Source organism: Limulus polyphemus, unplaced genomic scaffold (assembly GCF_000517525.1).
Source record: "Limulus polyphemus unplaced genomic scaffold, Limulus_polyphemus-2.1.2 Scaffold4861, whole genome shotgun sequence".
Lineage (NCBI taxonomy): Eukaryota > Metazoa > Arthropoda > Merostomata > Xiphosura > Limulidae > Limulus > Limulus polyphemus.
Genome location: NW_013670471.1, coordinates 12,080 through 21,963, shown reverse-complemented (window position 1 = coordinate 21,963; position 9,884 = coordinate 12,080). Strand labels below are relative to the sequence as shown.

At 35.4% G+C, this 9,884-nt stretch overlaps 1 protein-coding gene across 1 annotated transcript in view; it reads left to right on the top strand.

The window, feature by feature from the left end:
* LOC106471791 (chitinase-3-like protein 1) overlaps positions 1 to 9,884 on the top strand; it is a 27,816-nt gene that overhangs the window by 11,083 nt on the left and 6,849 nt on the right. Inside the window, exons 2-4 of the mRNA XM_013932413.2 lie at positions 711 to 962; positions 1,138 to 1,394; positions 3,808 to 3,911. Coding sequence (XP_013787867.1) covers positions 711 to 962; positions 1,138 to 1,394; positions 3,808 to 3,911 — 613 coding nt within the window. The remainder of the gene's footprint in view (positions 1 to 710; positions 963 to 1,137; positions 1,395 to 3,807; positions 3,912 to 9,884) is intronic.

The following is a 9,884-nucleotide window of genomic DNA, read 5'->3' as shown; positions in this document are numbered from 1 at the left end:
AGCTTTGCGCGAAATTCAAAACAAACAAACAAGCTTTGCGCGAAATTCAACAAACAAACAAACAAACGTATTTTGGTCTCAAACTACGTGTCGTGGTCTTTCTTTTATGTATTGGGTTATGATGAAAATATGTATGGGATGGAGAAAAATGGATATCATTTTCAGATTCAGCGTACAGGAATTAGTGTAGAACACGTAAAAATTCCAAAGCAATAAACCTTCGCAGGCCTGTGTTACTGGACACAGAGAAAGTATACATCATCGAGCTCATGATACTGAATTGTAATCTCAAAGGTCAAATAAATAGCTATATATATATATATATCAAGAAAATTACTACTTAAACATTCAAGCAAATATTAACATCAAAAGAGAAGAGTGCGTTATAAACAGCAAATCCAAACATGTGATGAAATACATTTTAATGAACGTAACAGACCCAAAGGAAAAACGAAATGGAAGACGCTGTATAAATTTGTATCCCACATTATAGCCCGTACCCTGGGGACCCTTTTAATTTATAGGCCGTACCCTGGGGATCCTTTTAATTTATGCATCGTCTTCAATTTCGCTCTTTTGTTTGGGCCTGTTTCGTTCATTAAAACACATATATTGTATTTTTGTTGTTTTCTTTTTTTCAACTACTTTGAAAACATTCAGATATACAGTTGAATTTTATAATATTATGTATTTTGTTTCTTTGAAACTAGCCCGACCAACAGACTTTTCTCCTCATATTTATCCGGTTTTCAGCTATTTCGAAGGTCAAAACCATAACTACAAAGTCGTATGTTACTTCGGTAGTTGGGCTGTTTACAGGCCTGGTGCTGGCAAGTTTCAGATATCAAGTATTGATCCATTCATCTGCACACACTTGATCTATGGTTTCACAGGCTTAGGTAACGACAACAAAATTCGCATACTCGACCCATTCAACGATGTAGGGGACAACTATGGCAAAGGTAACGGTTTAATTATTCTATACAGAGGAAAGTCACTTACATTAAATCACACAATAAAGTCAGCTAATCCACAGACCAGTATTTGAACGTTCTACTATTCTAACTATCGTGACTTTTAACCATATTCTATCTGTATGATATTCTCGATCTGTAACCTATTATGAATTTTCGACAGGAGCCTACTTTCACTTCAATCAGCTAAAAAGTATTAATCCGAAACTGAAAACTCTGATAGCTATTGGTGGTTGGAACGAAGGATCGGTGAAGTATTCTAATATGGCGTCTGATCCAGGATCCAGGAAAATCTTCATTGAAAGTGTTGTAGAATTCCTGAAGAAACACAAATTTGACGGTTTGGACTTAGACTGGGAATACCCTGCTGCTCGAGGTGGAAAACCACAAGATAAACAGAACTTTGTGACGCTTCTTCAGGTAAAATTACAGCACTTTATCCTATCAATGTCATAAGACAATACCGTAAGTGCCCACGTAAAGCGTGCAATGTCATAAGACAGTACCGTAAGTACCCACGTATAGCGTGCAGTATCATAAGATAATGCCGTAAGTACTCACGTATAGCGTGCAGTATCATAAGATAATACCGTAAGTACCCACGTATAGCGTGCAATGTCATAAGATAATAACGTAAGTACTCACGTATAGCGTGCAGTATCATAAGATAATACCGTAAGTACCCACGTATAGCGTGCAATGTCATAAGATAATACCGAAAGTATCATAAGATAATACCGTAAATGTCCACGTATAGCGTGCAGTATCATAAAATAATACCGTGAGTATTCACGTATAGCGGGCAGTATCATAAGATAATACCGTATATGCCCACGTATAGCGTGCAGTATCATAAATTGATACCGTAAGTGCCCACGTATAGCGTGCAGTATGATAAGATAATACCGTAAGTGCCCACGTATAGCGTGCAGTATCATAAGATAATACCGTAAGTGCCCACGAATAGCGTGCAATGTCATAAGATAATACCGTAAGTACCCGCGTATAGCGAGCAATGTCATAAGACAACACCGTAAGTACCCACGTATAGCGTGCAGTACATTTTTGGCCTCACATACTAGGAAAAATCAATACACCTTCGTATAGTGCGCAGAGCAATTCTAATAGCTGATCAGCTTTTGACTTGTGAGTGGTGTGTTGTTGAGTTCATTAGTAATTGTACGTGCAAGTGTGAGTTAATAACATTTTTTATTTAATAACCATATTACTTACTGAAAAAAACAAAGGCTGAACTTATGATCACCTATAATTTATGTATACGTGTATTTAAAACAATTCCATATTCACAAAGTATAACAGAGTGACTACAATTGAATGTATTGTAATATAGGATAATATAATCCTCGTACGACCCAGCGCATAAAACTCACAAAAACTGAAAACGTTTTACCCGATTATATTTTGATTGATCAGTATTAAAAAATACCAGCATATTAATCGTGCAGTTGACAAAATGAACCCGTTCTAGATGTACGACTTGAAGCCTAAAAGATAAATGTCAGGAGTTCAGACTTTTGTTCATTCCTCTTCATCGTGGTTGTGTTTTCACTTCCGTTGATCCGACAGGGAGAAACGATGACTACGTAAGAATATAAGTTTGACTTCCGGTGATCCGACAGCGACAAACGATGACTACGTAAGAATATAAATTTCACTTCAGGTGATCCGACAGCGACAAACGATGACTACGTAAGAATATAAGTTTCACTTCCGGTGATCCGACAGCGACAAACGATGACTACGTAGCAATATAAGTTTCACTTCCGGTGATCCGACAGCGACAAATGATGACTACGTAGCAATATAAGTTTCACTTCCGGTGATCCGACAGCGACAAACGATGATTACGTCAGAATATAAGATATGTTGAGGCTACATTCGCACTAAAAATTTCACCTGAAAAATGCTGGAAGGATACTGTTCCCTCGTATACTGCGACTTCATATTTGAGATCAAAAATTTTTGGGGGAAAATGTGTGCACTATGCGCTGGTGTTTACGATATATATTTACAGCTTATTTAATAGTATGGCTCTTATATGTCGCTCAAGTATCACGACCCGCCAATAAAAGAAACATTTTAGGCTAGTTTTGTTTTTAATTATGGACAAAGCTACACAAGGGCTATCTGTGCTCTGCCCACCACGGATATCGAAACCAGGTTTCTAGCGTTGTAAGTCCGCAGACATACCACTGTGCCACTGGGGGGCTTTTAGGCTAGACTTTATAATGTATAATGTTTATACAAACAGTTTTATTTGATTAGACTGCAGTACCAATTTAATCCGTCGTGTTTTAGCCTGGTACGTACACCTTTCCACTTGAATACTTTACTTTATTAGACTAATTTGTATTTATTTCAAGTTGAAGATTTTTGCACAAATATGACCTAAAATACAAAAAAAAAATAAACAATTTCAAATAATATCGAGGTTACCGAATTGGCGAAACAACGTATTATAATTTATATATTCTAGTTTGTTTGTTGTTTTTATATTGATTTATGGCAGTATGTTATTCTAGTGAGTTAATTTTTAGTTCTGAACTTTTGAACAGAAGGTGTCACTGTTACTACAGTTATTTTAACAGAAAAAATCTATCACAGTTACGTAGCTCTCTAGAACTTCGCGCCAAGTATCAATATAAATAAACGATGAAAAATATTGAAGAATCAGGGGCGATGTTTATGCTGAATTTCTAATAGATTTAAAGTTAAAAGTATCAGTTGTTCATAGGACAACTGATTTCATTTCAGTATAGTTTGCTGTTGTTGTGTCTTCTGCTAACTACTTCAAAACATTTTGTCTACACAGGAAACTAAGACGGAGTTCAGAAAACACAACTTTCTACTAACAGCAGCAGTATCAGCAGGCAAGCACTTCATGGATCCTGGATATGATATCCCTCAAGTGTCAACGTAAGTATAACATTCTGAAGTGTTCATAATAATTCGATATCTTTCTCATCCTTAGAAGTTATATTGTATTCGTCATAAAACCTTGTACCTGCCCACTTCATGTCGTGATCCTTTACTGACAGCAAAGTTTCGATAAATCTGTTTCATACTTTTGGTGGTTACAACCATCAAGTGAGTAAAATGTATTAAACGGCAGAAGGATAAAACGTATTTCCTATTTTTTTGTAAGACGGGAATTATTGTTAATCAGACAAAAATATTATTTTCGTTTGTTCTTAATTATGCACAAAGCTACTCAAGGGCTATCTATGCTCTGCCCACCACTGGTGTCGAAACCCGGTTTCTAGCGTTGTAAGTCCGCAGACATACCACTGTGCCACTGGGGGGGGGGGGGGGTTTCGTTTGTACAACTATGTTCTCCATTTCTTCAAGTCGGTAAAGATTGCAAAGCATTTACTTATTGAAAATGTTTTGGCAAAATTTGTTGTTCAAAATGTATTTTCTTGTAGCAAAGCCACATTGGGCTAATTGCTGTGTTTACCGAGGGGAACTGAACCCCTGATTTGAGCGTTGTAAATCAGAAGACTTAAGATTCAAAGTAGTAGGTCTTGTGTTTTCTGTAGATATAGAAGTCAATGGTTCATGCACATGCTTCGTGATACCCGCAGTGAAATACTCACATTTAATCCTCATGATCCAATAGCATGCTTTACACCATACACCTTACAAAGCTTGGCTTGGTTTGAATTTCGCGCAAAGTTACTCGAGGGCTATTAGCGCTAGCCGTCCCTAATTTAGCAATGATAGGCTAGAGGAAAGGCAACTAGTCAACATCACCCACTGCCAACTCTTGGGCCACATTTTAATCAACGAATAGTGGGATTGACCTCTATTTTATAACGCCTCTACGGCTGAAAGAGCGAGCAAGTTCGGTGAAGGGGATTCGAACTAGTGAGCCGCAGATTGAGAGTCGAGGACCCTAACCACCGGACCTTGCTAAGCCTACCTTATAAAGCACCTAAAGATAAGAAGAACTGAAGTATGTGAACAAAAACAATACGAAGAATTAATGGAAGATTCACAGTTACTTGTAAGAACTAACAGTAGAACAAAGTCTTTGTAAAGGTCAGGAATTAGAAATCCTTGTTAGTGAATTAGTTTAAGATATTGAAGAACACGTGACCAAGTCAAACAGCCTTTTAAGAGATGTGTATGTATTGTTGTATGTGTGTGTGTGTGTGACGTGTTTGAACTGTAAATATTTCTTCGAATTATTGTATAAGAATCTACAAAATATTTTTGTCTGGTTCGTTTGCAGTAAATAATATATATATATATGTTAATTGCGATGTTCTTTTGTTCCTTCAACAAACCAATGTCCAAATCTGTGCAATGTATAATTATGAGTGTTAGGATAACAAGCGGTAAGAGTTCCATATGGCACCCCCACTCAATTTTAAAAAGAAATTCATCAAAGTAATATTTATGTATTAATAAATCATATTAATAGCATGATCTGATAATTTTGATACATTATTATACCACTTACTTCATTAATTAGATGTACAATCTTCTTGGGGATAAACTTTACTTGTATAAAGGCATGAAAAAAAGGCTACTTTTATCAGAATGTAATATTCTCCACATGTATTCACACAAATGCTTGTCAAAGCCATGCCCCAATTTTTCTAATACGCCCCTTAAAATAAACCCTTTTCAGAATCTTTTTTATCCAGGCAATTCTACAATTTTTGGGTGGGGGTGCCATATGGAACTCTTTCCTAACAAGCTAACAATTGGGCCCTCTCGGAATTTGCACCTAAGTCATATGATGAGAAAAAGAAAGACAAGTGAAAGAAAAACGATTCAACGTCACACATTTGAATTAAATATAGAAATAGATGTTTGAAACCTGAGCTTCTGGATTGATAACAGCCCTCATCAAAGAAATAAAACAAATAATAAAACGGATTTAATGTGGTATAATTCTGGTAAAAACTAACAACAATATACCAAAATCAACATGACATATGTAGGATGTGTTGTATAGTAGCTAATATCAGAATATAACATTTAGACTCAGAAAGGAATGGTCTCTTTTATGAACAAAGAAAAAATTCCCATGTTTAAAACGACCGAGAAATTAGCACTCATATAATTAACACAAGACCCGTTATCCTCTATTAAATCGTTTAAAAAATTAAACTGCAACAAAACAGTCGGTAGATGTGCTATGTAATTATTATAATTATCAATAGGGAATGAGAGAAAAATGTGTCCAAATTGTTAATGATTCTACTAAAAATAACTCTCTAAGTTCGATTCATTTTCTTTGCTCTGCAGTATGACAATTTTGTATTAGAATTGTATTGATTTTGTATTAGAATGAGGATATAGATGTATTAACATCAATTAAAAAAAAGTTTAGGAAAAAAAACCAGAAAATAGATAATATTTATACGTCACAGAACTTGTTAAAACATCTAAACCTAGAATATTTATTAAACAAGAAAACCGTTCAAACATATCAGGATGAAAACACAAACTTTTCTTAAACATCCAACAACGTGATTCTGTTATGTGAGAACAAAGCCATAATGGGCTACCTCCTATGTCAATCGCGGAGAATCGAACCTCAGATTTTAGCGCTCTCCCACTGGGGGACATTATCGTTTTACCGCATTGTAATCTCTTTACTGCTGAAGTTCAGGTGGTTTAACACTTTATCCTAACCGTTTCTTTGTACAGGAACCTTGAGGAATTTTATAGACATATGAGGCTTCGGGAATTATTTGTAACAAACACAGACAATTAACAAAGTAATTAATTCAATGCCAAAATCTAACATTGGCAGCCTCCATCAGGTAATAACAAGTTTGTAGATGCCTACATTGAATCTGTTCATCAAGTAGTTAACAATTATATCCAGGAAATCGCTGGTAATACGAATAAGAACAACAAAATACCCACTGAAAGGCAAAATTATAAGTTCTTAAGAACAGAGAGGACTGATATTATTACAAATTCTTCAGGTTAGAGCAATAATGTGATACCCAAAATTAACTTATAAAGAGACACTGCTAACAATTCTTCTTCTGTCTTTGAAATTTATCGAGAATTATTGCGTATGCTCAATCACAAAGTAATAAGTGGGAAAAATACATTTTTTTACCATCCAAGACTCCTCTTTGGAAGATTCTATGTTGTTCTCAAAGTAAATCTAGTAATCCTGGAAGGCCTATAATATTTAACTGTATAAGTGTTACAGAACGTATTAGTTGTTATATTAATTAAAATTTAAAGCCATTGCTGGAATAATTGCTACTGCTGTAAACTATCTATTTAACTTAGTCGTTTGTATTGTTCTTAAGCCAGAGGGAGGTTTGACGTCACGTGATCGGCAAGTGGTTTAAGATCTAGTGTGAAACCGCAATTTAGGTTGGAGCAGACGATAGTAGATTTTTGAGTGTGTCAGATAAATTGCATCCGAATTAATGAGCTATTGCCTGAATGATTCTGTTAGTCAGTTTAACTGATAATTAGTGCATGGCTTACTTTCTCTGTTGCTTTCACCCAATTACTTAGTTTAGTACTTTAAATGTTCAGTTTCTGTTCATGACGAAGTACAGGAGATACGAAATTAGCAAGTCAATGGATTTCCTGTTTAGTCTTTGTTTATTTGTGAAGTTAGGCTATCGTTAGTTACGTAAAGCCATGAAACTCGTAGAACTTGAAGAAATAAAGCACATTTATTATTGTTCTAGGCTTTTTTATTATCATTTAGGCATTTTTATTATTGTTTGGCTGTAGGGAGGCTTAACGTCTGTCATTTTTACCAAAGTTTCAGAACAGTTCGAGTTAGATTAGGTAAACGTATTGTTACTTTGATAGTAAATTAAATTGCATCTGAAGTGGAGAGTGAGTCTTTTAGCCGGTGAAGAGGTCTGTAAGTTACTTTGATACAGTTATTTATTTCAACTTGTAAATTTTGAGTTTGTGTTTTGATGAAGTAATATAGATACTACAGAACTAGCAAGCATGTGAGCTAATTGAGTTACGAGCTACAGTGAGCATAGGTCTCTCATTGATCATTTGTTAAGCTAACTGTTAGAATTTCCAGTCGAAAAAATAAAATGAGTTTGTTATCTTTAAGTGAACTGGACTTTCCATTATTATTATCTTTTACTGAATAATACAGAAGAAAAATTGAAACTGTTACAATATTATCGTTTCATTGACTGACTTCGAATTACTCATTTACTGTAGAATCTAAAAGAATCTGCCCAAATATAGAAACTATTACATCTATATATTTTATCCAAAACACGACAATTTAAACAAAAAAACTTTAAAGCTGTTGATGTACTTCTGATGAGGGATTTATAATTACTATGTGATAATATCCTCCATCAATATAGCATATCCAGTTATACGGAGCAACTAAATAAGCGACAGATGTGCCATTCACAAACAGAACACTTACTAACTCTCATATATTTAAAAAAGTCTAGTTGCAAACTAATCAAACTGATAGGGGTACAAGGATTATTATAGCATATGCATACATTTTTATTTGAAATTTAGGTAAGAAACTCATTGAAATGGACAGCAGATATGATGTTCTAGCACGAAAACAGTTGGGTGTCGTTTCTTCTTCTTTTTTTCTTTTGTATACGAACCATTAAAGTTATGAAGCTTTTACCAATGTTGTAAATATCAACCATTAAAGTTATGAAGCCTTTACCAGTGTTGTAAATATCATCCATACATTAATTTTACTTCACATATTTCAATAAAAGAAGTAAATGCTATTAACGTGCACGTAAAAAAAAGGTGTAAATGGTTAAATGTCTATACAAAACCAGGCAGAGTCTGGGTTAATAGTTAACCTAATGGGCTGCATATGGAGAGGTCAAGGATTCGAGATGTGATGCCACTGAAAATATTCTACACTTTCAGCTGTAGATATGTTATACATGTGACAGACATAACACGGTACAAGGGGCTGGACAAAACTTTTCTTAAAGGTCCCTGGCCAGGCTACTTAGCCCACATGCACATGAGGTGTTGCTCAGGTTGAAAATTCCAATTCTACACAAACAAGCAGATACACATTGGTATCTGCTACCCATCAGTTGTTGCTGTCCTTTATACTATGTTTAGATGGCATAAGATTTAACATCAAGGGATGTAAAGTGCAACTGTACAGGAAGAACTACTCACAGTAAAATATAGCGACACAAATAACCTGAGCCATAATTCGTAGTGGAGATGAACTGTTAACTACATTTTTTACATGGCAGACAACTTTGCTTCACTGAAACATTTCACCCTGCTTTATTACCCAAAATAATCTGAGACCTTCTGTTAATTCCTCAAATTACTCGAGCATTTAACTCGAGATAGCCAAATATCTTCTATATCTGTCCATTTATGTTGCAGATCCACCCATAGTATCCACTCTGTTCTTTTCTAAACTCCTCCCAATTTCAAGGCTCTGAAGTGTACCAGTCTTTGTAAAACACTTTATAAGCTCAAATTTTCACAGAGTGAAGAAGTACCAACTAGTGCATTAAATTACGTGTGCGTTAAAGAATATTATTTACAACAGCTTTTTTCCACATTCCTCTTAATTAGCCCGTTACCGATTTCACATCAGAGGTGTGTAGAAATAGCATTTTAGGTCTATTCTTTGCCTCCTGCGGAGCACTATCTAGGAGGTCTTTCGTTTAATAATGGTTTGTTTTCTATAGTTAATTTCGCGCAAAGCTACTCGAGTATTTGAAATGGCTAGAAGGAAGGCAGCTAGTCAACGCCACCAACCGCCAACTTTTGAGCTCCTTTTTACCAAGGAAGTGGGGGATCGACCGTCATATTAAAACAATATCAAGGCTGAAAAGACAAGCATGTTCGGTAACAGTATTCGACCCCGTGACCTGCAGAGTATGAGTCGAGTACCCTAACCCCCTATAC